The following is a 27893-nucleotide window of genomic DNA, read 5'->3' on the forward strand; positions in this document are numbered from 1 at the left end:
CCAGTCATTTGGGGATGTTAGAGATGAGTGGACTGTATTTCTAAGCTAATAGTAGCTAGCCAGTTAGTGTTAGCTGGTGTTACCTTCTCGCAGAAATCGGTCCAGGTTGTTAGAGACAACCGAGCAAGGCAGGAAGGTGCAATTTTCAGGTTATTTTATAATATGTTCAGATAATGACAATAATACATTTCTAATACATTAAAAAGGTTTTATAAAACGAGCCTATACTAAGCAGGTGCATATAAACCAACAAGATATAGACCATTATTAACAAATCTCATCAGTGCTGTTACTTGGGACCAAATCCTTTGGTTAACATTCTTGATCCACTTCTGGCAAACATCCTAATACTCTGTATGCTCAGGGTACCTTTGTGAAGTGGTCTCATACAGGCTTTTCTATTTCACATTCAGTTTTATTCCAGAGTTTAACTTTGCCAATATTGAACACCACAGGTTCCTGATCCTGCTCATTACCATCAAAAGCAAATTACAAGTAAAGAAATGTTCATGCTTTGTGAAAACTTGCACTTAAACATGTCGGGGGAGTCCATTACAGTGATGCCTACCTGTTACCTTCTGGTACGTCACTGAGTTAATCTGTTTTTAGGGTAAAGCTTGATTTTTTAAAATTCTGTGAGAACAAATAATTTTTCTGTGGTTAATGGAAATATTCAGAGCAAGTCTAGATTTTTCTAATCTACCGTTAATATATGAAGTATATCAGTTGTAATGAATCATTAGAGGGTTTTGAAGGTGTTTGATGATCATAATTAAGTTTTAACAGCTGAAAACATGAAATTTATGGCAAACATATTGTTGCAGTTTAAAGGAGGAGGACCGATCTTGCATTTACAAAAAGTAGAAGAAGAAAGGGGCACCTCTGTGTGTTTTCGTGCCTCGTGTCCTCAGCCTCGGACACCACTTGCACGCCGGGTTCGACCCATACGGCCCAGACTCGGCCTTTCCTGTGCAGCTTTGGGACCTGGAGGACAAATGCCAGCCCATTCAGGAGGCTCTAATTGTGGCCCGGGAAGCTCCACAAAGCCCCCCTGCCTCCACCTTCAATGGGCTGCCCTGCAGAGGCCCGTGTGAACCGCAGAGCCCCTTTTTCCTCCCCATCCTGCCTCAGTATGGCAGCCTCCGCCTCCCCGTGCTCCCCCCACCCGCTCCACATGTTAATTAATAGGCCTTACTGGCAGATTTGGATCCCGCTCGGCTTTGATTGAAGGCGGCCATTAGCATCTATTAATTTTGCCTCTGGCGTTTTATCGCCGGCTCTGAAAGAGGGAATTAAGTGGTGTGAGTCATTGTGAGGCTGAGTTAAAGTGTGATTATTGTCCCCGCAGCCTGGAGCCAGCTAACTGCTGCTAAGCCCTCTTGAAAGTGAAGGGGCGACTCCTCTCATTAGACCCCAACAAGGGAAAGATATTAACAGGAAATAACTGCAAATTTCTTTTTCTCTACTTTTAATCGCTCCTGTTCATGACCCACATGAAAAGGACACTTAAAAAATGTAAAAGAGGGAAAGTGGAGCGCAAGCGACGTGGCCAAACAGCGACAGCGATGATACAGTTGTCCTGCTGATGCCTGTCACTTTCATCAGGTTTAATTGGGGGAGGAGGAGCAGCTGCAGGACGGTCGAACATGGCTGAGGTGGTTCTTAAGAACACCACAGAGCACGAAGTAGTCTGAAAAAGAAAACTGCAAAAAAAAGTGGCTGACAAACTTCAGACGACATAAAATGCGTCTGATGATACATGGAAACAGTGGTGTGCAGCAGCTTTTATAGGACCTGATTAAAACGTACCATTGTATGATTTTGTACTTCATGCCTTTTGTTACATGCTGACAGGCTTGTGCGTCTCGATGAACTCCCTTCTGAGAAGAGAATGAAACTGAGAAGTGCTGCAGGAGCTTGTAGTTAAGCAGAGTTAAGCCTGCTTCAACAAACAGCAGTCAACTGTAGCCACATGATGGCAGTAATTAAAGGATGGATGCACACAGGCAAGACATTTTTAGTAAGAGAATGCTGTTAGAGATGGAAAGAGTGAGGCCATTTCACTTTGGTTTTGACTGATGTTTATTTTCAGCTTTCACTGGGCAAGCAGTGCTCGCCTTGCTTGCCCTGACAGAACACCACTGACACAGTCTGGGGCCAGGACTGATTAAAACTTTATGGAAGAGATTTTTTAAAACTCTTAGAGGACCAAATATCTCAATTAATGAAACTTATTTGAACATATCATGAGACAGTTTTTAAAATTTCAGAGAACTGACTGGTAAAAAGGTTGGAGGGGGGACAGAATTTTTATTTAAAACCTAATTAGTCCTCTAAATAGGTTTTAAATAAAATGAGGACAGATTGACACACCGGTGAATATTTTCTGACCAGATTAATAATATTTACCTGGATTTTGACATAGGGTTTTCCCACAGGACAGACTGGACATTTAGCTACTATTCTTAATGATACAATTAAGATTTGTAAGTAATTAAAACTGCCAAAAACAGAGGCGATGGATGAACTGTGGCTGTTGGGAATCTGAGTATAGTCGCTTTGTTCCCATGTGAGAGCTGTTAAAATCTGTCTCTCATAATCTGATGTAGTTGTTTTCAGCTCTTAAGTCAGATGAAGGTGTTAAATATGTCTTTTTGTTGTTATATTTATTATTACAACCTGTGTTTTTACTGTCTGAGCTGACTAGCATTTCTTCTGTCTCTTCCCTTTTCTATAAAACTCCTCTTCACACACTTTGCCCTGGGCTTCAGGTGTTCCCAGGTGGCGGTGAGGTGTCATGGGAAACCTGTGACATGGCAGCAGAGTCTGTGACCCGTAGCTGACACACACACAGGCACAGGTGTGTTTTCAACTTTGCAGAGGATTTTACATGGACTCATTTACTGTAGATGCACCTAAACAACCTTAAACCAAGCCTTCAGAATCAAATCTACCTCATGGGGACCTGCTGTTGCTCCCCAAAGACAGGGTCCCCATAATGTCAGCAAAAGAAGCACACACACTCTGTGGTTGGAGGGGTGGGGGTGCTTTTGGGGGGGGTCGACCTGCAGGTTTCAGGTTTTGTCTCAGCTCATCAAACAGCCACTGACACGCTGATCCCTTCACATCCGCTCAGCACTTCACGCTCTCTGCAGGTCAAAGGTCTCCATCTTCCTGGGCCTCAACATAAAGAGACAGACAGCAGGCTAGTCCCCAACCAATCACAGCGCATTGTCTTTCATGACCTGCGTGATGTCATCAGGAAGACAAGGACTTTCTAAACAAACAAACATAAATTAGTGTATGAAGCATGTCTGGGGCTCACCTGACTGCTGCCCCCCAGAGGCAGATTCGAGCATGAGTGGTCAGCTGGAGTTCATTTTTTCCATCACTGTTGCCAGTTTTGGTGGTTTTTAATTTCTCCCTTCATCGAGGAGGTTTTACGGTTTGTTCAGACTGTTTTCTAGTTGTTGCTTTTTTAAATCAGTATTACCAGTTTTGTTATAGTTCAATAAAAATATTTATATGAGCGGTATTCTTGGCCCAACTTAGAACTTTTGGAGTTGACCCTGATCTCATACTCTCATAAATATGTGTGAGATGTGTTCTTGATGTTTTCATAAATATATCACAAACTAATATGGATCCATACCTGTGATGGGGATTTTCAGCCACGCAAGTTGCTCTTTTTAAGTTCGTTTGATTTCTGATTGACTCGGCACCATGTTGTGGATTTCTCACATGTGAGGACGCCTTTTTGTGAGGACTGTTGATCTCTCACCATCCCTCAGGTTGCTATCCACCAATGTAGGCTCAGGGTTAGGTTGTAACTAGATCATTATTGGCATTTTATGACAGAATGCATGTGAGAGACTTGATTTGAAAGGAGACATCTTCTAGTTTGAGAATCTTTTAGCTTGTGGCTGAAACCAAATGCTAACCCTGGTGGACACTGGCTGAGGCCGGCTGGTTGACTTGTACTGTAGCAGTTTATTGACCTGCTGTCTAAGATGATGCACGGTTCCTAGATTTAGGACTTCTTACAGCCCCGATCACTGAAAGGTTGATTAAAGCCATCCAGAGCTTAGCTAAAAGACTTAGAGGACATGAAAACATTTCCTCTCGTCTTCTTGTAAAGATGGCAGCTCTTATCTCGGTCTTTTCTCAACTTATAAACTAAAACCCATCTAAACCTGACTGTGAGAGACAATGACCTGGGTTTGTCCTGAAACACTGGTTAGCGACATCCCCAATTAATGCTCACAAATGGAAAACCAGGCTAGAGGTAAAAAAAAATAATAATAACTTTGTTTTTAACAATAGTTCTTAACTGAGATGACCCTGAAATACCTGTAGCCATAAAAAGAGCTGGTTGAAAAGGAGATAATGCCATTCAACAGTCCATAGTTATGCGCAATCAAACGAAATGATCAACCAATAAGTGAAGCTGATCATCACGTAAATTACTGAAGCTTCAGTAACAGTTTCTTAAACCCAAAACTTTATTAAAATCTGCTTGTTATGAAGTTTTTTCCTGTGTGAAGCACTTTCTGTAATGTGGCGTCACAAATAAAGAGAATGTGTTTCATTAAAATAAACTGAAGGATGTAGAGATTATTTATCAGAGTTCTCCATGCGTATACCAGCATTTATAAAACAACATGTTAAGAACACACAGGGTGAAGCCCTTTTGAATTCTCCTTCACATCTTTCCTTAATCTAATTTACCATCAAGGAAGTGATTAGAAAAAGATGTTGGAGGAAATTTTAGGTTTTTCTTTTAAGGAAAAAGCAACAAACAAAAGGCAAATGAAAACCCTATGAAGAAACAAGATTTATTTGTTTCTTCATAGGGTTAAGATATACCCTATATTTGTATATAACATTGCTACAGATGTGATATCCAGAGACTAGTTACAGTTAATTAAAAAAAAAAAACACTGCAGAAATTATTTTTTAACCCATAGCCAAGGTGCCTCCAAGTACAACTCCAGTTTACAGCTAAATACAGCTCCTATTTGTGAACTATATGTCCTGGAATATTCTTATGACCTAAATATTTAAACGTCCTTAAAGCAGCCAAGGATCTCTCAGTTCAGAATAAGAATAAAACTGTTTAATGCTCGGCATTAACTTAATGTTAGCATTAGCTCCCAGTGACATCAGCTAGTGTTGTAATGTCTTTGGAAAGCCTGTGGTGGTGATCACATTCACAGGTTATATTCCAGTGGCTGGTTTCTGCTGCCCCCTCATGGTTGCAGATCAACATTACACCACTGGATCTTTATCATTTAGTAACAATTTTATGCTCTCTTAGTTCTTTGTGTCTTTTTTGTTATTTTTATTGTAGACTTAAGAATTTTAGTTCAAATTCCTCACTAAATTATATATAATATTCCTGTTACCCACTGAAGGTCCCACCCGCGCCCATTTTCTTCTTAATATTTAAGAATTTTTACTTTATCTTTAACTTTATTAGTGAGTTTAACATTACATATAAACTTTTTTTTTTATATTTTCATTCTCTGTACGATATTACATCTTGATCTAGCCTCATCAGATCCAAATGTAAGTAAAAATGTAATCTCAGACTAAATTATTAACAGCAGTCAAACTCAGTTACAGATTTTTATTTTAACAAGTCAAAAAAAAAACAACAAAGAAAACATTTGAGTGTATTTACATCACGCTGTGAAAGCAAACTGCTTGACTTCCATTCGACTGCAAAAAGACAGATACCACTTTTTTTTCTTTACATGTAAGAAAGAGAAAAAAAATCTAAACTGTACAATATGTAAATCTCTATAAATGCCTGGTAAAAATAGCGGTCAAAGTGCTGGTGCAAAATACAGAGCTGTAACAACACTGACATTGTTTTTTGGCAATACAAACTTACGTCAGGCAAAAAAAAAAAAACCTGACAAAAATAACAATATTTTTCAAATCTTCCAAAGAAAAAAAATCCATTAACTGACTCAAAGACTGTATACAGTGATTAGATTTCTGTGACTGTTCTCAAGTATTTACTTGTGAAAATTACACTGTTTAAGCTTTAAATGTACCTGTTACGGAAATAGAAATTTTAAGAATCCTGCAAAATGGCGGATGCCAGCATGTTAGCATTTTGTTGTCTGCTAAATGACTAACAGCTTCACAAAGATGCATGGAAAAGGACACTTCAGATTTATGTGATTTAGATGACTATTTTAACTGGTCGCAGAATTTAGCTCAATGTTTACATCACATCACTGAATAACTTAAAACAATAAACACCCAAACAGCTAGTCTGCTAATATTTGTGAGCTACTGTGGCTAGCTGGCATGTTACCAGTTAGATAACACAGCCCTACACGCAGCTAAAAAGATAAATTAACTGACTAACAAAGAGATGTAGAAAGGAAAAGTACTGATGTTGTGTGGTTAAACTGCTTTAACTTCTAGTTAGCAGCTAAGCTAGCTAGCTAACTAATACACATGAAAAAATAGTTATATAAAAGCAGTAAATATATAAAGAACATGATAAGCATGCTCACTCTAATATATTATGAACACAACCAGAACAAGCTGGCTAAGCCTACACAGCTAATTACTGGAGCCAGCCAACATGTTAGCAGTTAGCCTACCAGCCACAATAGCTCACGGACTAATAGAGCAGAGTTATTGTAAGGTGCAACCTCACGCCACAGTTTTTTGTTTGTTTTTTTAGACATTTTCTAACTGTTAGCAAACACTGTTAATGTAGTTTTAAACCAACAGTGGGTTAAAAAAAAAAACAAAAAAACCTCACCCTTTAAAGCATTCTGCTTGCTAAGGTTAAGATATGAATGTGTATTTTACTAAGTATTGTGTGCTAGCACTCTGACATGTACCTTTTTTTCTGGGGATGTTAATATACTATTACTAACGGGTAAACACACGAGTAACATGCTAATAATTTACTGCTAGCACATCAACCCTAATTGACAGTAACAAGCAGCACTGATAGCTCTTACAGAGGTGTTCACTGAAGCTCTGGTCCTAGGTTTTAACATTCAGCTAACATATCTTAATATTATTGCAACGCTTTTCAACCAAAAGACAATAGCATGAGATATTATGTTAGCGTGCCATATATAGCGGGTAATTTTTTTTAACAAATAAAACTATGGCTGAGAAAAACTGTTGATCTGAAAGCCCATTTAATACTTTAATAACCTTTAATGCAGTTTCTTTTTTTGGCTCCTAAATACTCAATTACTGATGCTGTACAATGAAAAGTGTGATCTCAATTGAACATCAAAAAATAGAGGTGCTTGAGAAGAACTGAGAGAACCAACTACAAAAAAAACAAAAACAAAGATCTGAGCCTTCAAGCAGAAGTTCGTAATGAGAGAAAAACCTGAAAGACTTCCCTACAAAGCACCAAGCATTGTTCCAACACAGGGTAGGTGTGAATTGGTGTCAGTATTTACCTTTCTATTTCCATTGTGGGTTTGGTTCCACCCTACATCGAGAACTGTACTAGTCCTTTCAGGGTTTAAACCTCTGCTCACTTTTATGTTTAGTTCTGGTGTCGTAAAATACTACCTCGTGAAAAATAACCAACAGCCAAAAGTTACCAGTAGAAACTGGGGTGATTTACGTGAAAAGAAACAAATAATTCCAGACAGACCCAGCAGGTCTGTTGTTTCTAGAGATAGCCCTGTTTTTTGTTTTGTTTTTTTAAATTTGGTGGACTATTAGTGAAGGGAGCAAGCTGGAAATAAAAAGGATAAAATAAGTAGTGGAAAAACAGTCCCTGCAGTTAGAAAAGGCACAAAGGTAAACGCTAAAACACTAATAAACTGGAAAGCCATCACGTACTAGTCATATTTTTTCTTGAGGACCTTCAGGAAGCTCATCAAATGCATAAACCATCCAAGTAAAACGGGCCTTTGTTAGAACCCTTGAAACCTCAAAGGTCTCAGACTTTCTGGTACAATCAACAAACCTGGTTCCTAGCAGAGTCCTTGGAGATAGTTTAATACGTTTGAACCTTCAGCTACTTCACGTGCATCTAATACTGTTCAACTCAGCAAGGCTCCAACTCCAACAAAGAGGCTCATGTCCTGATGGGAGGCACTTTGGCAGACAAGACGATCAGAGAAGGCACACCACGGAATGGACAAACAGTTTGTTGGCACTGCTTGAAGACTGATGAGAGTTTATCCGTCTTAGGTTTCTGAATTTCCAGAACCGTAATACCTACAGATACAGTGATTGGAGTAATAGTTCGTCAGCAAAAGAAATCAAATTAGTCAAGTTTTATGGCTATTATCACACGTATATGTCCATTTCCTGTTATTGGATGTGATTTATGAAATATGTGGGTTCTAGACTGATGGTGGGCTAAAAGTTTCATTCAAAAAGGAAAGTCGTTGATAGCTGGAGGTCTAGACCTGATGAAAAGGTACACCTGACGAAGCATCACAGCATATGATGCAGGTTTTATGGCGCCAGCAGGAGTTCTTGAACTTGAACTCAAGATAGGTTCCACTCCACTACTCGACTCAATCAGTTTTCTGCTAACGTGATGTGACGGACAGAGCGAGCATTTCTGTGCTGCCACGCTCATCAGTCCGTTTTTGCTCTGCAATAAAATAAAACTCTCTTCCTAGTATCTCAGTTTGAAGCTTTCTGTAACATTTAAACCGCCATCAAACCGATGATTGTCATTAGAAAATGCCAGAAAAACAAAAATAAGCATGTCTCTCTGGCTCCAAACAGTTCGTGCATACAGCGGTAAACGCTTAAAGCTTGCTGTGATCTCAGAGGATCCAGAGTTGTTCAGTAAACCTCATCGACTGCAGAAGATCCGCTGGCTGCAGTGAAACCGATGTTCTCATTGTTCAGCATTAATGTAGGCAGAGTCAGAGCTCAAAAGGTTGGCCGCTCACGCTCTGTTTGACTCTTTTGCTCAGTTACTGAAACCAGACGGGCTGCTAGTCGAAAAAAGATCCAGGGTCAGACTCGCAGTTGGTCATCTTGGCGTGATCTCCGGCATCACGGTGGGCAGGTGGATGGGCGGGCTTGAGTCCCTGTGTCTCAGCTTGAACATTAGCTGCTCTTTTTCCTGAGAAAGCTTCTGGTTGGATGCTACCTGCCTCTCCAGCGCCACCTTCATGTCTTGCTGCTCCTTCGATAGCTGCCTGAGAATAGGAACAAAGGGAAAATTATTTGAGAAAGGACAAGGTGGTTGGGGACCTCTGTTACTTCTTTATGTTTCCTAGAAAACGGAGCAACAGACTGCACAGAGATCATTCACTGATCCAAGGATACTGATTTGTTTCGGCTGCTCTGCTTCACAGATTTTAAACTGGTGCTCAAAGTTGGTTTTAGAACAAATCTTCTTTAGCTTGTGACACTTGGAGTGGGTGTAAACACATTTCGTAGCTCTGAAAACTGAATGTGGATATCTGCAGTTCTTCAACATGAAATAAAGTCAATGTAAACAGAGATCAGCTGATTCTGAGAGGGTCAGGTGGGAACTTTGTTCAGGTTTGTTTGGTTTTATAAGAAATGACTCTTCTCTAATCTTAATGAGGTTTTTCTGAGGGTTGAATCTGAAGTTAAATCAGTTTCTATCACTGTAAAACAAAATGTGTTCCTCCTTTAGCTTCAAACATGCACCTCCTTATATTAAACTGTTCTAACACCAGCCCATTTTGACTGAAGCGCTCCTGCAGGAAGATGTTCTGTCCAGCAGGTGGCAGCACACTCATGCCTCTGCTCTGCTTTCTTCACTCTATTAAATATTCAGGTACATACTGAATGAGAGTCTGGCAGTTGTCTATCCGGACCCTCAGGTCCTCGTTCTGCTGCAGGGTGTGGACGACCTGGTCCTCCAAAGCCAAATTCTTCTCCACCTGGAAATCACGGAAAGAACGAGCCCCACAAACACAAGGAAACGTCAAGACATTAAATGAACAGGAATGAAATGGAGTTTGAGGTCAAAGTTCAGGTTTTCTGCAGTGTTCAGCACATGAAGTCAAACTTTTAAAGTCTTGTAACATCACAGTTACTACAAAGAGATGTCTTTGTACTAACAAGGTTTTTTTGCATTTTCTCTGCAAACTCTGGACTCAGGATTTTAAAAAGCTCATTTACCGATTATCTTACTGAGGAGGTACATTAATTAATTACTCAGAGTTGGGTCTAGAACTCAAAGATTTAAGGTAAATGGTTTTCTCTGATATCCACAGGCCCTCATAAAGGTGACAGCCTGCAGCTGCTATTATATATTTTGTATAAAACCTTCTGAATAGATAAAAAAAACTACAGCTGACAATAAAAAAGGAGAGCAGCTCCTGCACATCTGTGAAAACTCAGATCATTTCACATGAAACACAGCGCGCTCTAACACTCAGCATGTATCTGACGTCTGTAGCTTCTTCACGTCCACGTCAGCTTCGGCATCATCGTACGGAGAGGTGACGGACGGGTCAGGTGACGTCAAAGCTTCACACCTGCAGAAACTCTTTAAACATCATCACGTACCAGCATGTCCATCTGTTGCAGCTTCCTGTTCTGCTCCTGCACGCGCTCACTCTTCATCTCAATCACAAACACCAGGGACTCCTGCTCAGACTCCCAGAATGCACCTGGGCTCCCGTGAGCCTAGACAGGATATTAAAGGGTTTTCATATTAGAGTTACAGATGGTTTAAATTGATTTAACTTCAAACACAAGTTTAATTTTATGTAAACACACACACACACACACACACACACACACCTGTATATTCCTCTGCAGGTCCTTCTTAAACGTCGATTCTTCGACTCGTCTCTTCAGTTCGTTGTAAACCTGCAGCTCTGCCGTCAGTTCCTCCACTTTAGCCTGCAAAAACAAAACAAAAACACTTGATTCAGCTTCATCCTGGTTAGTGAATACATGAAACCTCAACACGCTAACATCCAGAACAGCGCCCCCTGCTGGAGTTCTCACAGGGTTTCTGCACGTATGTTTAACACTTTTCTAACTGCTTACAGAAACTAATTCAATTCCTTCAGTGCCAGGAGGGGCAAAATGTACTCAAATATGTCCATGCTAAACCTCTGAAGCCTCAAATTCACACAAAATTTAAAAGGATAACTAGAATTATTTAACAGATTATTACTGTTGTAATTTACTGCTGTTTCTCTTTTTTCCCCTAGAACAAACTGGATTCAGTATTTCAAAAAAACAAAACAAAACAAAACTAATTCAGCTCATTGTCATTAGCAGGTGTCTGTGTGGTGCTCCCATACAGTTTATGCAGTTTAATAATCAAGCTAACTGACGTTATTTGATGACTTAGCACTAAAAGCTCTCGTCCAATACGTCATACTGAGGCTTCCAACCACAGAGTCTAATATATACAGACAAACATGGAATCTTTTATATACAGGCTATGTCTTTAACTTTAAGCTCAAATTAATGAAACTGAGGTCTGCATCATACAGACGATCTCCGCTCTCACCGTTAGTTCACATATTTGTTCTTTTCATCAGCTACAAATACTTGAAATTACAATTACCGGTTTTACCAAGTGCATCAACTGTGGGAACCATATCTTTTAAAATGTAGACTGTTATAACAAAAGCTTCACTAACACTTAATAATTAATGGGTAAAACAAAACAAAATTACTCACACACAAACAGGAAACACAGACTTTATGAGATAAATCAAGAATGAAATTAAATCTAGTCGTTAAATACAGAATTTCATTTACATTCTCGGCTGATTTTCAGACTGTATTAACAGACACAAAGAAACTGCTCATCGTTTCCACGTTGATGTGTTTACCTTGAGAACGTTTTCAGCCGCCTGAAACTTTTCTGTCAGTTGATTTTTCTCGTGCTCGTTTCTCCTCTGCAGCTCTGCAGGAAACAACACAAACTCGGTTTATAGTCCCAGCATCACATGACCTCAAACAGGTACATGTAGACCAAGAAGTTTGGCGTCACTTAGAAACCCTCAAATGGCCAAATGTTTTTAACATCTAACATGACTCATGACTCATTTTTGAAAGTGGCTTCACTTGTGTTTGTCAGGTTCTTTTATCTATAACAGATATTCTAATTAGACACCAAAAGAGACAAAAACAACCACAAAGACACATAAAATGACCAAAAGGAGACTAAAAAATGACTTCAGGGTGACAAAAGAAATGAGAATCTAGCCTGTGCTTCTTAGTCATTTCCCACTTCTTTTATCCTGGGGGTCTCTCTGCAGGAGGGGAAGTCTGTGGTCCCATAATCACAACTCGTTAAACAAATACAGCAGATCTAAGTGTTGACTCTCCAGCCGTCTGCTGTGCGTTACCTTCCACGTGCCTCTCGTGCTCCTCAGTAGCAGATTTACTCTTCTGTTCATGCAGAATGTTCAAATCGGCCGTCGTCTCCGTTTTCACCTGGAAGTCAGGACAGATTCAGTTTAATAAAGAGGAAAATAAGTGAGACGGTTGGAGGGCAGGCGTCATTAAAACAAGACACAAGAAGTCCCAAAAACCTGCTGTGTTTTACAAAGAAATGAGCAGAAACTGAATAAACTTGACTGGTTTCTGTGCTCTTTTAATCACTGACATCGTTTTAAGTCCATTCACTGCTTTTCTTCTTTTGTTAAATCTTCTTTGGCAGAACACAGAAACGTCTAATATCTCACTAAAGGTGGCATCCCTCAAGGCACTATTTTAGGTCCTTGTTATTTTCAGCATCACAACCCTTTGAGTCTATATTTCATAAGCACCATATTCAGTATCACTCTGTATGCAGATGATACTACATTTTAATCTACCTGCTGTACCTAAGAGCTCCTACTCACTGAGAAACCTCTTGGGCTGTTTAGAATAATTCCTGGATGGTTAAAAAAAACAAAAAACAACAACAAACAAACAAACAAACAAACAAACAAAAGAGAACACTTTATTTTCAATCAACAACAAAAATCAGTGATTCCAGATAATCAGGTCAATTATCAGAAGAACATCTCACCTTATCAAGGATACTCAGTACGAGGCCACAGAGTTCTTCATCACAATGGTCTTTCAGTACCTCCGCCCTCTCTGGGTTCCCATTGGCCTCCTTTAAAATCCTCAGCTGCCACTCAAACCGCTCCAACTGCTTCTCCAGACAGACGTCTGGCTGACCTGACGCACGTTTGCCTGCCAATCAACACAAAAACATGACCTTGAGATGCTTTAGAGTTAAATACACCGCCCTCCTTAGCCAGAGAGTGGAACTACATACACACCGCCCTCTTCAGGCAGAGAGGGGAACTACATACACACCGCCCTCTTCAGGCAGAGAGGGGAACTACATACACACCGCCCTCTTCAGGCAGAGAGTGAAACTACATACACACCGCCCTCCTCAGCCAGAGAGTGAAACTACATACACACCGCCCTCTACAGGCAGAAAGTGGAACTACAGACACACCGCCCTCTTCAGGCAGAGAGGGGAACTACAGACACACCGCCCTCTTCAGGCAGAGGGGGGAACTACAGACACACCGCCATCTTCAGGCAGAGAGCGGAACTACAGACACACCGCCCTCTTCAGGCAGAGAGCGGAACTACAGACACACCGCCCTCTTCAGGCAGAGGGGGGAACTACAGGCATTATAGGTTGACTAATGTTTTGGCTGCCGTGACAGCATTTTCCCAGCTTTTATGATGAAGTTTATATTAATAAAATATTTCAATAGAAATCAATAGAAAGACTGAAGAAAAATTTTTTGTTTCTACTATTTTTCGTAATTATTTTTACCGATCGATCTCCTTACGAATAATCAGAATCTGCGTTGGAAAAAGCCACACTAAGTTCAAAGTTTGTATGTCCTGTTTGTTAATGTGTTACTGAAGCTGTGAAGCACTTTGCAAATGTGTTTTTATGAAAAATATTGCAACATTTTTCAGGCCTTCTAAACTTCACTTTCCTTGACTTTAATTTCATACTTTTTAATGACCGTGGGAATCATGAAAAAATGTTCTCTCAAGGTCTAAAGCTGAAGTTCATCCTTACAAAAACACACGGCCATGAACCACACCTGTATTCAGGAAGTGTTTCTCACTGCAGTTCTTATTTCAACCCGTTGATTACAGCACGGACGTGCAGACACACGATCTGTTCACTCAGTTTCAGTGACGTCTTCAGTTTGGATGAACCAGATCACATTTCAGCCGTCACAAACACAACGAGGGTAATCATTAACAAAACATCTGGAGTCAAAAACAAGCTGCCACATATTTTAATACCGGGAGCCAACGGGGCTTTCAGTCCTTACTTAATATCCGTATTTTTCTAATAATCCCACTTCAAATTCAGGCGCAAACAGGTCGGAGCGTGTCTGATGTTTAGACAAAGACCAGCTTTACTTTGATTTGAGTTTATTCACAAAGTCCTGCAGCAGCATGTAAACACAGAAAAATGAGACACGACGGAGCTCAGAGCAATAAAGTCGCATTTTTAAAGCTTTAAAATCCACGTGGAGACAATTTAACATGAGAGGAAGAGAAGATTTCAACTAAAACTCATCAGAGAGCTGAAACAGTGCAATTTTCAACCAAAAAAACATGAATGAATGAATGAATAAGTGTGCAAAAATGCTGTTTTTAACGTGAACTTCCAGCTGGTGATTCACGGGATGACGACACGTCTTCCTCCATCGCTGCAGTTTAAACGAGCAGCTCGTACACAGGAGGAAATGAGGGTGCAGCGAGCGTCAGTGGTGAGTCAAACCTTCAAAGCAGCTGCTTCATTCAGTCACTCTGATAAAATCAGTGTGAGGATGATCGCTCAGAGCTCGTTTGTCACTGCTGGGAAACTGGAGATCATAAAAATGTGAATACCCATATGGAAAAGAAATAGTAAAAACTTATATGATTTACTCATGAAAGTGGCCGCTTTCTCATTACTTTCATATATTGTTTTAGTAAGTATCCAAAACATACAAGTTTCATTTATATAATTTTTCAAGGGATCTTATATCTGTTTTCACTCTTGTATGCTTTTCATACAAGTTTCACACAAGACAGATACAAACTTTATAAGATTTATATATATCTTTTCCATATGGGTATTGTTTGTTTTCATAGGACCGTCACATGATTAGGCTGAGTAAAGTAAAGTACTCCAGGGTATACCCAGCTTCTTACCCTATGACCGCTGGGATCTCCACAACAAATAGATGACTGACAATAAGCCCGGGTTTAGAGAGAACTTTTTGAAAACTCTTATATTAAAAAAAACATCCAAAAACTTGTTTTATGTATTGTTTTTTCATTGGTGACAAGCATGTTTAGATTCCCTGTTACTGAATTATTTTGTGCTTACACACAATAAATGCGAGGCTAAGCCTAACAGCGAAAGTAAAAAAAAAATGTTAATAATCTGCTCCAACTGATGGATGTGTCTGAGGTGGAGACATCTGTCCCGCAAAAACAGAACTAGCCTAAACCTTCGACCCAAATAAGGAAAAAGAAACACAGTAGCGTAAAATCAATGCTATGCTAAAGGCTCTGTTATCTTTGGACCGCTAAACTGTCAGGTAAAAAAACTGAACAGGTAAAACTGTAAGACGTTAGAGGGAGATAAAGGTGTTCTAACAGGTGTGAACAGACACCTGTAACGTTCTGATGATGATGTCACTTCTGTTTCTGTTTATTTAGGAAAGGCCAGAAAGCATGACTTCTTTAGTCTGTCATGCAACAGATTTATCTGCGCACAGGCTCATTTTCATCTGCAGCGCCTGGCAGCTTGATGGCTCATTAAAAAAAGCCTTAGAATAAACTAAGATGGCAGTTTGTTCTGTATGAAATGGTCAGATCTCTTTTCCAGCAACCTTGTCCAGACGTTCTGAGGCGACTCGAGGGTTTTCCCGTTCCAGGAGTGTACTGGCTGTGGCCTGGGGACAAGCCCAAAACACCGCACCTAGAAGGCGTCCAGTACAGGTGAGCATGGGATCTACTCTGACCTCCTCCTGAATAACCAAGTTCCTCACACTCTTTCTAAGAGAACCTTGAGACCAGACTCATTTATCAGCTGCTTATTTTCAGTGGAAGTGTACAGAAGCAGAATTACAAAAATCTGTGTCACCATCTAAATACCAGCCCATTTACGGAGAAGAACACGCTGTAATTATCACACATGCATTTATTCCACCACCAAAAACAGAAACAAGAACTTTTATAGAAACAAATCTGTGACATTACTCAGAGAGGAAGAGGTCGGTCCTTTTTCCTCAGAAAAAAGGAGTCTTTGTACTCCTAAAATATGAAGTATGACTTTACACAACCACAGCAACATTACAGCAGAGTGAAACCTCTCATCATCAGTCAGACTGATTCTCATGACATTAGGTTCAGAAAAACAAGAGAAGCAAACAGGAAGTGAAAGAAGAGTGAAGAGGAAACCACAGTCTGCAGCACATGCATAAATATCTGTGTAAAATATACTCACCTTCATCATCCTGGCGGATGTTCGCCTTCTGAGTCTTCTCTCCTTTCTTGCCTTTGCTTTTCTTCTGATAAGACAAAAAGGAGACGTTGCAATAAATAAACAGACGTTCAAATTCCTCTTAATGAACATATATTATTAAAAATAATCCGAGAATGGCATCAAACCTCTGGGATACTGACTTAAGTAGCAGTTTCAGCTGCACTAGATGGGAACCCCCAAAACAGGAATGATTTCACAGCTGGAGCCCACTCACATTTTCTCCCAGCTAATATTGTCTGACTTCTTTTTCACTAGTTTTGCATTTGGGTAGTGTCAGTGTAGCTACTGATAGCATAAGGCGATATGCAGGGGTTACACAGGTAGTCCATCTCCACATGTCATTAACAGGTGTGTCTCCCAGCAGTCTCAGGAGCATGGAGGAGACTCCTGGAGACGGGCAGTTACTCTAGGAGAGCTGCACAGGGTTGCAGAAGGTCCTTAACCCATCAGCAGAGCTCATATCTCCTTTGTGCAAGGAGCAACAGGATGAGCACTGCCACAGCTACAAAATGACCTCCAGCAGGTCACTGGTGTGAATGTCTCTGACCACACGATCAGACACAGGCTTCATGAGGGGGACCGGAGGGCCCAACATCCTCCAGTGGGCCTGTGCTCACTGCCCGGCACTATGGAGCCCGATTGGCATTTGTCATAATTACAGCCATGCTGATGTGAGCAGTAGTTTTATGCTGACAGTCAACTTCCTGTTGGGTCTGACCGGGTTCATTAGAGAAAAGCGACTCTCTAATATCAGCTAATGCTGACAGACTGCTTGATACCCACTTAACCAGCTAACATCAGCATTCAGATAGCCGTCGACTGGTGATGTTAGTGAATGGTAGACTTCATTGCTAAGCTAACATTAGCTAGTGTTGTTTGCTACTGATGGTGAGGTGGAAGAGAAATGCTGAGCAACTCACGAGAAAGGAAGCTCTGAAACACTTTGAGTTTAAAGAAACCCGAGTCAGGGAAGATCTGAGCTTTTGATGTACACTACACCTGTCCAGAGATGAGCTTTAATAACATCCCATAATAATTAGACATGAAGTGAAGTGTTACGATGTGACCGAGTCCTGGTCCGGCTTCGGGTAACTAACTGGAGCAGGGAGTTTGTTATGAAAGCGTCTCATTAGTGTCCACATGACTGACGCTGAAACTTTCCCTCTTTTCTTCATGTGTTACGTAACTTCAGCTGCTGCAGGACAACAGACGCCTGTTCCTGCTGCTGAAAACCAAAAGACCTGCAGCCGCTCAGGGCCTGCACAGAGACGATCCATCACCTGGGGCAGGTCTGAATCCAAAAAGAAAGATTAAGAAGATTTCAGATTGTGATAAGGTGTTGGGTGAGGAGCTACAAAAATATAACAAACGATTCAACATTAATACGAATGAAGTGCTTTTAATGTAAAAACCTACAGCTGGACCTGGAAAAGGTGGAGCAGACAAACAAAAGGATCAAGTGATTTACTGAAAGCCTTCTTAAAAAATTCTTAAAAACAAACATAATCTAACTTAAACCAGTTTGACTGTTCTACCCTCTTAAGTATGAAACCATGAGAGGACAATAAACGCTTTTATTACGCACTTAAGATAACTGAAGTAGAACTTAATCCAACAAGTCGTAAAAACCTGATATAAAGTAGATAAACACATGTTCTGAGTATGGAACAATTAAACTGACAAGATTCTAGTTATTCTTCTTCCCATTATTATTACTACTAAACTTCAAGTTATTATTCTAATTTCAATGTCTCCCTCCATACTAAAGGAGAGCTTTGAGAGCCAGGTTGGGGTGTAGGAAGGTTGTGGGAGGGGCTTCAGAGGGAGAGTGTGGGTGGGGCCAAGTGAGTCTGGGTTTACAGCGACAGGAGCATAGATGTAATAAATAAAAAAAACAAACAAAAAAAAAAAACAGATGTTGCTTCTAGATCAGAAAAAAGAAGCCAGCGTAGAAGTGACTTAAACATGCTTTTTATCTGAAGGCCACCAGATGGCGACAGACTCTGTAAACACGCCCCTGCTGAGTTTACGGACTCCATCACTCGTTTCGGGTCATACTGAATAAAAAGAAATTATGTTTTGTAAATCTTGTTTAAACCCGTTTCAAAATACAAGATTATCTGTGGCATGGAAACACCAACAACTCATCACTAGTCATTAGCTAACAGTCAGAGCCACACTTCGCAATCACATTTGGTTTTTGGATGGCGATCGCAGAAACGAGCAACTTGAGACATTCAAATCTCAACAACAGCTGCCTTAGGGGCTTCATATCGTGAGGTAAAGACTCTACAATAATACAGATAAACAGAGAAAGCCCCAACAATCAGACGTCCACCCTGACCAAGCGTTTTAGCGACAGCGGGAAGGAAAAACTCCCTTACAACAGGAAGAATACTCTGGCAGAACCAGGTTAAGGGAGGGGCGGCCATCTGCCATGACCCAGTGGTGAGGGGAGGAAGAGAGGACAAGAGACACGCTGTGACATCACGTCCAGCTTTCATACGGTCTATGGAGGGATTAACGCTGAAATGCTTTCTGTACGACATCATACCATACCACCTTTATTAATAAAGCACTTTAAAACAAACCAGGGTTGACAAAGTCCCATACGTATACAAATAGCATAAACAGAAAATAACATCAAACATGTTAAAAATAGAGATTTAGAAAGAAAAAAATAATAGAGCAAAACAGCAAAACGACACTGAGGTCCAGGTAATACAACCTGTCTCTCTTAGGCGCCATGTCAGTAAAGGAAGTGGCAGCATGTCAGCTGACTTACAGGCACGTAAAGATAAAACTTTATTGCTGTACAACAACACTTTGTTAGGCTGATCTCAGACCAGCAGCAATCAAATAAGCAAATTAAATAAAAGAAGCAAAGAAAACAGAAACACTGATGTTCAGCCAGCGTGAACCGTGGAAACAGTCGCATGCAGGTGAAGGTGCAGGTGTGCCTTCACAATTTGGCTGTAAATCCTTGTTTTTTTTCTTAAGATGCATTACAAAGACTCCCTGTTTTGAAGCATCTGTGTGCAAATACTGAACCCCTGCTTTCCTGCAGCATCTGTATGACAGTCATCACTGGATCTGTCAATGTAAACTGCCGTAAATCTTTCAGCAGCTCACAGGAAGCCAGCATCACTTCAGCGAGAGAAAAAAAGGAACGCCAAAAACTCGTTTATCCCGTTAAAGAAAGAAAAATATCGATCAGGATACACGCAACTCATTACTTAACCAGCATTGTTCAATCCCAGCAACACACACACACACTTGCCTAAGTTAGGCGTGTATCCAAACACACACTGAAATGCTTACTGTATTGCCTCACACCATCATATTGCTCAAACACTGAGGCCAAACAATCACGCCCTAAAACACTGCTCCACACACACACTCTCTCTATATAAACACTTTAAACTCTGCTCTGCAAACTGGACACCCTCTTTATTTAAACTCGGAGCTGAAACAATAAATATCTCTGGCTCAAACACGTCGACGTGGACTCAACCTCTGAGGAGGAGGAGGAGGAGGAAGGTGGTGAGGAGAAGCATATGTTCCTGCAGGCGTTGCGGAGGCCCTCACTTTTTAAAATGGCCATAAATCAGAAGCGAGATTCCTCTCCTGTGTTTAAACAACACTTCACCTCGGAGAAAAACCTGCCTGCAGAGAAACAGACGCCTGGTTTCACGGAGCAGAGACCAGACTTGGCTCCTGAAACCTCCACCACGAGAAAAAACACTGATTAACAAGTTTGGGTTAAACTGCAGCAACTGAACAGCTGAGCGAGTAAACAATGAAATGCTGAAATGGTCTCTGTGCCATAAACAATCCCACCGGACATCCTCAGAATCAGCTGTTTTTTAAAAAAGAATTTTAGTTTATTCAGTGAAGCCGCGCAAAACTTTACCTTCTCGCTGTGAAAAGTTTCAAAGTTTCGCACTTTTTAAAGCTTTTTTTCTAGCCTCCCTGAGGCTAAAGAAGCCTACATGATATTTATAAGACTAGAACACATTTAAGCTCTGCTAAAACCTGAACCTAAATCAGGTTCACATCCACTCTAAACACTAAACCTGGTTTCTGGTTTTTGACACCGACTCTGAGCATCAGCACAAAGGATCCAACAGAGCAGGATGTTTGATCTGATCTCTGATAAATCACTGGAGCAAACTTTAAAAAGTGCATTCTGGGTAAACTTTCATCACCACGTGGCGGTGTAGCGTGGTGTGTGCTTAGAACAAGTGAGAGCAGATGAAAGGTCTCCATTTAAAAGATAAATCAGCTGATTCTGAGGGGGTCAGGAGGGAGCTGCTCCTGCTCACACAGCGAGAGGTGGAGCGGCAGGTGGGTGCAGCGTTAGCAGCGACGCTGGTTTGATGTCACTGGTAGTAACCAGGAGAATGAGGTCGTGGATGAAAGCAGGTGACATCAACTTCCTCTAGCGGCTGGCGTAGTTTAGAAACAGGGAGAGGAGTTCAGAGGTGCCTCCTAAAACCTGGACCCCACACCTCCTTGAGTAGATTTGGTTTGGGAACACCTCGTGGTCCCTGAGAAAAAAACTTGAAAGACTTTTCCAGAAGTAGAACGTCTTGAATAACTTCAGAAAAGTGGAACAGAAAAAAAACTAAAAGTTTTTTTTCAGAATAAACTGATATGCAACCTCGCAGTCAGAGCGATGTGTTCATACATCGCTCACGGAGGTCAACCTTTTAGGAAAGAATGCTAAGATTGCTAATGTTAGCACATGTGTTCTTACTGTTAAACTAGCTGTCTGGTCTTAATTTAAATTTCAGGTCAATCAAGCAGGTAATCAACTGAATTTCTCTGTAGTGGAGAACTCAACGACATATCAGTGAACAGAACTGAGATCGTCTTTGAAATTGTTTATTCTTTAGCAACAATTTTCTGCACAGCTTTGTTTATCAGCTGTACTAAAACCAAAGTACTCCTGAACAGTTTACTAGTTATACTTTGTTTACTACTTCCCGTACATACTGCCCTCTATCTGCTTTTTCTTACAGAGCACCGCGATAACACGTGACTAAAATGCAGCACCTGTTTTAAACGGCAGCGTCTGTTTTAAGAGACAGAAGTGACAACAACTCATCCGATCAAGCGCATAGCCAGAGTATTTCAGAACTTCGCAAATTCTTTTTTAGATCACTTATAACGGTTTATTTTGTGGGGTTTTCTGGGAAAAAAGAGAAGCTGTTTAAATTCTGTGTAGATAAAAACAGAATCCAGATATTTGTTATTCCTTCTGACATTTTTACCAGTGGTTCAAAGCTGAATTCATCAGTATTCATTAGTTCCTGTTATTTTAGCTCATGTGGTGAACTGATAGTTTTACTGCACAGAGGTTATAAAGTTCACACAGAGGGGGAGCAGAAACCGAACAAGCAGAAGTGCGTTCAGGTATTCGAGTTTTAAGCTTCAAGTCCTGCCAACTCTTATTTCCAAAACATCTTCCTCCACCCACGTTACTCTTCTCCCGTCATCTTTAAAACAGACCATCTGCTCTGTCTGGAGTCCAGATGGTGGAAAACTGTAACCTCTGAGAGCCGCCACACCATCTGTTGGTGGAAACAACTGGACGGGTGCGAACGAGAAGACCAAAGGTGAGAAACAAACTGCACGCGAGCAGAGCAGCAACACGAGCAGCGTTAATAGTCAAAGGTTTGAATATATTTGAATAGAGCTGCAACAGCTACTGACATGTTTCCAACAATCACAGCTGTGGATTCACCATGAGGCCTTCACGTGGACTGTAAAATGTGTTTAGGATTAAAAATTTTATAAGATTCAGTCTGAGAAGCCTCTTTTTTTCCCTCTCTGACCCACAGTGAGGAGCTGCACTCATTACTGTTATAAAAACCTTTACAGGTCAAAGAAAATAAATAAATAAATAAATAATCAAAATCACCTGATCAACAAGCTCAAAGGTCCAGAAAAATGTCCTTTCAGCTGCTTCCATCCACCACCCATTACAAACTAATAAACACATTAAACCTTACTGTTGTCAGACACAAGCACAGCTGGTTTAATCAGCCACCTTTACATGTATCAGATCTCTTCACTGTGTCCATCGCGACGAGTCGATAAAAAGGCTCAGTGGTTACTTTGTATCCAACGTCTGCTCCACTCCGTGTGTGAGGAGGTGCACACGCAGCGAGACTGAGAGCAGAGAAAGGAGCAACTAACGTGTCCGTGAATAAAAACCAAGAGCAGAAAACATTCACGCTTTATTTTTTTACTTATAAAGAAGAATGACTCCAAATTCATTAACTTAACACTCGTACCAGACCGATACCAGCCATGCTAAAGGGGCGTCCAGTGAAGAGCAGTGATGTGGTGACCAGAGACCGTAGAGAGTCGGTGACGTTCAGCAACATAAAACAGGTGGGCGGGTCCTGAGTTATTTGCCCACTGTGAGGCGAGCAGCTGACGCCAATGAGAGTGAAGAATACTACTGATTTACACATGACAGAGCAGCAAATGCACGGTTACCTAGACAACCATACCCTGGAAAGCTCACTGGTTGCTAGCGTAAAATTGTGAGCAACAATGCGATGCTCACTGAGTGAAATGCTTCCTACGTGGACGTCCTTAACAGTTAATTCACGGTTATTTCCATAACCTTATCAATACAGCGCTTTCATTTCAATAAGAAAGAAAACAGACGAGGTTAAATAAGGTCCGTACGTACTGTGTTCATGTAAGAGCCTGCAGTCTACATTAATCGCATTGTTCAATCACCAAATCGTACTTCGAATGATGCTTTTTACGTTGTACACATGTGGTATCACATTATGTAATTACTGATACACATTAAAGGTTAGTTTAATCACATTTCACCTGTTTTAGGCGTGAACTAGCGCGGGACGGCACTGTTACCAGTCACACAAGTGATTCTGTATACAGCCTTCAGCATAGCAAGCACAGATACCGCCGTGACTCTGCAATGTCACCACCAAACCACCGGCTGGCAGCAGAGTTTCTCTCCTACAGCTGATCCGTTCCCTTCCAGTCCATTTGAAAAATGGCGGCAGCAGTAAAGAAGGAGGAAACAGGAGGAAACGATGGGACCAAATGGACCAATCGCAGTCACTGCACAACACCGCGTTACAGTGTAGGGTTTCAAAGGGGTTTGCAGCTACGATTTTTAGTTTCCATATCGCTGTGTGGACGCATCAGCAGACTTAAAAAGATTTCAATCCCAAACTGTGTTCGCAATTTTAACTTCTGATAGAAAATCCATTTTATTTTTATTAAAAAAACAACAACATTAAAGTAAGCAGAAACGTTGCGACTGACAACAGTTATAGGAATCATTCATAAATCATTGTGGATGTTAGTGGGGAAGGTGGTATTTGAGCAGCAGTGTAAATAAGTCTACTTTAATCTGAAATGCTATTAAAGCCGTCAGTGTGAGTGTGGATTTCCTCCTCAGGCTCTGAGCCTCTCTGACACACCTCTTTCTATTCTGAGCTAATCAAAGATTTACTCGGCTTTGTGTTATGCAACAGCATCTTCAGCCGCCTCTGCGATGGAGCAATGTGCCCGAGGCAGGCATTTAAACCAGGATCAACATCAAATTATCCATCAACTTCACCGTTATCACTCTGAGGCTCCAACCAAAGGCTTCAGCTGTAGCTCGTCGATACCAGGAGCACCATTAGTCGGATCAATCGGATGGAAAAGTCGAAATGTCTCAGCTGGTCAACCAGTCACACTAAACACAAAATGTAAAGGTAGGTAAAGCCAAAACATCTGTATTGTCCAATAGCAGCTGTGGCGGTCCGGCGGACCCCACATTTGCAGATAGGACATGAAGTTTAGGAAAATATATGATGTCATCACATTTCCTGTTGATTACTCGATGCTATAAAAAGTGTCGGCGTTTCTACGATTGTAGGTGGACCTGAGCACAGACTATAAACAAAAGATGGACATAGATGTGACAAAAAAAATATGTATGTCCTATCGCACATTTAGCACTTAACATAAATTGAGTCAAGCCTTAAAGGGGAGGAGCTAAAACATGTTGCTTCAGGTAAAGGATGCATCAAGGGCCAGTATAGGATAAAGAAGGGTAACTTTAAATTGTGCAAAGTTACTCTAACAGTCCAAAAACAAAAGTACGGAGCTGGAAACCCTTTTCTCTGAATCTCTGCAGGAAGCAAAATGCTGATGTCATAAACGTTCTCTCAGTTTCAGAAAAATGCTGCAACCTGCTCGCTGAAAGGATCAGAGAGGATTCAGCTTCAGTGATATCAAAGTCCAAGCCGGTGGGACAACAGGAGGCCCCGGACCTCCTTTCGGACACTGTGTTAAGTTTTAGTGGCGCTGTCACTTTCTATCAATAACCAGTGAAAGACAACAGCTGGCAAACTTCACTTTTACCCCTGAGTGGGGCAGAATTACAGCCACAAGATGGGCGAACGCTGCAGATTCACACACAGAGACGTATTAAGCACCAACAGCTGAGCTGCACGTGGAGGTGAACAGGTTGACAGCTCAGAAAGTCAAAAACTGCAGCTGCAAACTCAGAAACACCCCGACCAAGGGTCCGACAGGACCCAAACAAGGGTTCTGCAAAGAAAGACGGAACAATGTTTGGAGTTTTCACTGCCATTTCCTCTAGGAAGTATCATCTTATGCCTAATGTGGTCATCTCAGGCACATTAGTCCCACCCACCAACTCTTCTAACTTTTTGCTTATGAGGGGCAGCCTATCAGAAGAAAGGATGAATTCAGAGGCCCAGGGAGTGATAAACAGGCATTAATTTGAACTGTGAGTGATCCAAAGCAGTTCTATCAGAGTGCAGCGATAAAACCACGAGCAGAAAGGTGTTTTTAGGATTTTTCGCTCTGGTTTGTGCTGGTTTGAGCCACTGTTTGTGGCCCGTGAGCACAGCTGGTTTTAACTGATGTAAACTTCTCCTTTTAAATCAAACCTTTCAGCTGAGTGAGGCTCACGGAGGGAAGTCGAGCTCACTACGGCACGTTTTGGTGCTAAAACCGCACTAAAGCTGCTTTAAGCTCGTAAATAAACTCACTTTATCTGCACACTGGAGGATTTCAGAGAAGTTTCTAAATGAATGTGTCTGAGGTCACTTCTTAGAAAGGAGCATCGTGGGAAAACTCAAACTCCAGATTAGAAACAGATGTTCAGGACGAGGAAAACGCTGTTTTTCCCGCATTTTAGCGCCAAATCTCCACTTGCCGCCGTGTTTGTGACTCGGTTAAACTTGGGTAAAGATGAAGCCTGTGCCGCGGACACACAGTCCGTTCCCCGCCGCTCATTCCCGGCACGTTTCGCCGCCGCCGACCGCCTGTTAATGAACCTCCGGTGGCAGAAAAACAGAAGACAAAGCGGAGCTGTGCCGGGTGCTGGCGGGGTCCGCGACTGTCCCCTGCCCGTGTGTCTCACCTTGCTCTGAGTGCAGCCCATTCCTCCTCCTCCGAGCTCCGCAGTCCCGTTAAAGCCGCTGATCTCCTGCTCCCTCCTCTGCTTCTCTGTTGACAACTTTCAAACACTCCGGAAAAAGTCCCATGAACGCACCGCTGCGGCAGCCGGCTGGGAGGGCAGGGCTTACCTTTGCTGCCTTCAGGGACACTCAGGAACTCTTACCACAATCGTCTCTTTAAAAAGAGGAACGTTTTTTTCCACCTCCGCTATTCAAATTAACATTTGAATACACACAAAAAAGAAAAATAATTTTCTCCACTCAGAAGGTAAAAGAATTCAGACACTACATCGTTTACAACAACTTATCATTGGGACTAATTTTCTGTTACATCCAAATTTCTGAAAAGGTCAAAAATCCAGAAACGTCCCAAAACGAATATATTTATTATCTATATGGAATATAAATAATATATCAATCTAATATATTTTATTATTTATCTTATTCAGCGGATAACATTTGATTTTTTTTTCATATAGTATTATTCTTGCAAATAAGTCCAACTTCACATCTGAACAGTAAGAACATAAATCTTCAGACTGCATTTCCTCCACACTGTACTAAAGTCTGGACAATAAATTTAGATACGTAAACATTATTTTTTAATAAAAACTAAATTTACACATCACTTTAATGCCAGCTTGACTTCAGAAATCCTCCAACAGTCACACTCCTGTCACGGCTGTAGCATCGCAGTTCTATTTTCCCACAGCGTTTGAAAGTAGCCGCATATCAAAACTGTGACATGCGCAGTAGCGACTCTATTGTCTATGGGAACCGTTATGGTAATGCAGAAAACTCGTGTTTAAGTTACACAACTGGCCTTAAACCCCCCACCCCCCTTCTGCGCCCCCCGCTCAGCGGTTTATTTCATCCTGAGGAAACTCCTACACAACAAAGAGCACCAGATAATCTATGAGTAATCTGAATTTCAACATAAAGTGAGGGTGTAATGGCTCTGAAACGCCCTCTGGACCTTAAATTACTTCACATATTGGAAAAAAAAGTATGTAGAATATGTTACTGTGGATGTCAAAATAATAATAATTAAAATATATATATATATAATAATAATTTCCAGGTGGAAAATTCACACAAACACCTATTTTGGTTCACAAGCTGCAGAGTTTCACGCAGAAAGGTGTCAGATAAAAGTAAATATTTAGTTAGTCATGGTAAATTTTTCATATCTGGTGCAAATTAATGTAGTGCAAATAACTTTTTTATTGTATTTAATCTTTGCAATGGTGTTAAGTTATAAACGTTATCTGCTGCCAGAGAAACCTAGATTAGTTAGAAAGGTTATTTATCAGCAGTCATCCTGATAAGTCAGATAAAGACAATATAATATCAAACATCTTTTTACCATTCATCCACTATTTTGGTATCGATCCAAATACCAAGCAAACACAGGGCCAGTATTGCAGATACCAATAGAATACCAGTAATTTTACCCTACAAAGGCAGGTGTATTATTTCCTTTTAGCTTATCATGTATATTGAGCCTTTTTTTTTTTTTTTAGAAAAAGGCTCAATAAAAAAGGCCTTCTTTGAATCACTTTCAGTCAACTTATGTTGTTTAAATGTGCCACAGGCTATAAAACAGACAGAGAAGAGCAGGAATGATCAGTGGGACTGAATCAGTCTGGGGAGAAGCTCTGCTGCCTCTCTGGAGTGGTACAGCTGAGACTGGTTATTCATAATGACCTCCTGAATTTCACTGACTCCTTCAGATTCTGACCAGCCTTGTTCATTAGCCCGTCCAGCTTTCTGGCTTCTGTGTTACACTGGAAATCTGAGATGTACGAAGTGAACAACAAAGGAGATGGGACTAGCTAATGAGGGTGGGGGCGTGGCCTCTTTGACTGACAGGTTATGGCAACTGTAGCTGCTAGCTGTCTGCTCGGCTTCACCTCAACTGAAGT

The 27893-nt window shown here is 41.0% G+C and overlaps 1 protein-coding gene and 1 long non-coding RNA gene across 2 annotated transcripts; one reads left to right on the plus strand and one right to left on the minus strand.

Annotated features, from left to right (window-relative positions):
- Nucleotides 1–5615: 5615 nt before the first annotated feature.
- ccdc69 (coiled-coil domain containing 69) lies at nucleotides 5616–26126 on the minus strand. Its single transcript, XM_005453233.4, has 9 exons — nucleotides 25932–26126; nucleotides 16457–16520; nucleotides 12992–13161; nucleotides 12324–12411; nucleotides 11805–11878; nucleotides 10753–10854; nucleotides 10516–10635; nucleotides 9787–9884; nucleotides 5616–9167 (listed from the first exon to the last, which is right to left on the minus strand). Exons 1-9 carry the CDS (start codon nucleotides 25950–25952, stop codon nucleotides 8999–9001), a joined length of 906 nt encoding a protein of 301 aa, XP_005453290.1. The 5' UTR covers nucleotides 25953–26126; the 3' UTR covers nucleotides 5616–8998.
- Nucleotides 23848–25567, plus strand: LOC112847680 (uncharacterized). Its single transcript, XR_003221387.1, has 2 exons — nucleotides 23848–24249; nucleotides 24710–25567. It is a non-coding gene; the product is annotated as an uncharacterized LOC112847680 (long non-coding RNA).
- Nucleotides 26127–27893: the final 1767 nt, after the last annotated feature.

The sequence above is a fragment of the Oreochromis niloticus genome, linkage group LG2 (genome assembly GCF_001858045.2).
Source record: "Oreochromis niloticus isolate F11D_XX linkage group LG2, O_niloticus_UMD_NMBU, whole genome shotgun sequence".
NCBI classification, from domain to species: Eukaryota; Metazoa; Chordata; class Actinopteri; order Cichliformes; family Cichlidae; genus Oreochromis; species Oreochromis niloticus.

What these genes read in the sequence shown, in the direction of transcription:
- ccdc69 (XM_005453233.4), bottom strand. Translation starts at nt 25,952, where the DNA reads ATGGGCTGCACTCAGAGCAAG. An exon ending in TGCAACAGATGGACATGCTG is followed by an intron (nt 9,885 to 10,515) that starts GTACGTGATGAT and finishes CGTGATTTCCAG; the next exon opens with GTGGAGAAGAATTTGGCTTT. An exon ending in AACTGCCAGACTCTCATTCA is followed by an intron (nt 9,168 to 9,786) that starts GTATGTACCTGA and finishes TCCTATTCTCAG; the next exon opens with GCAGCTATCGAAGGAGCAGC.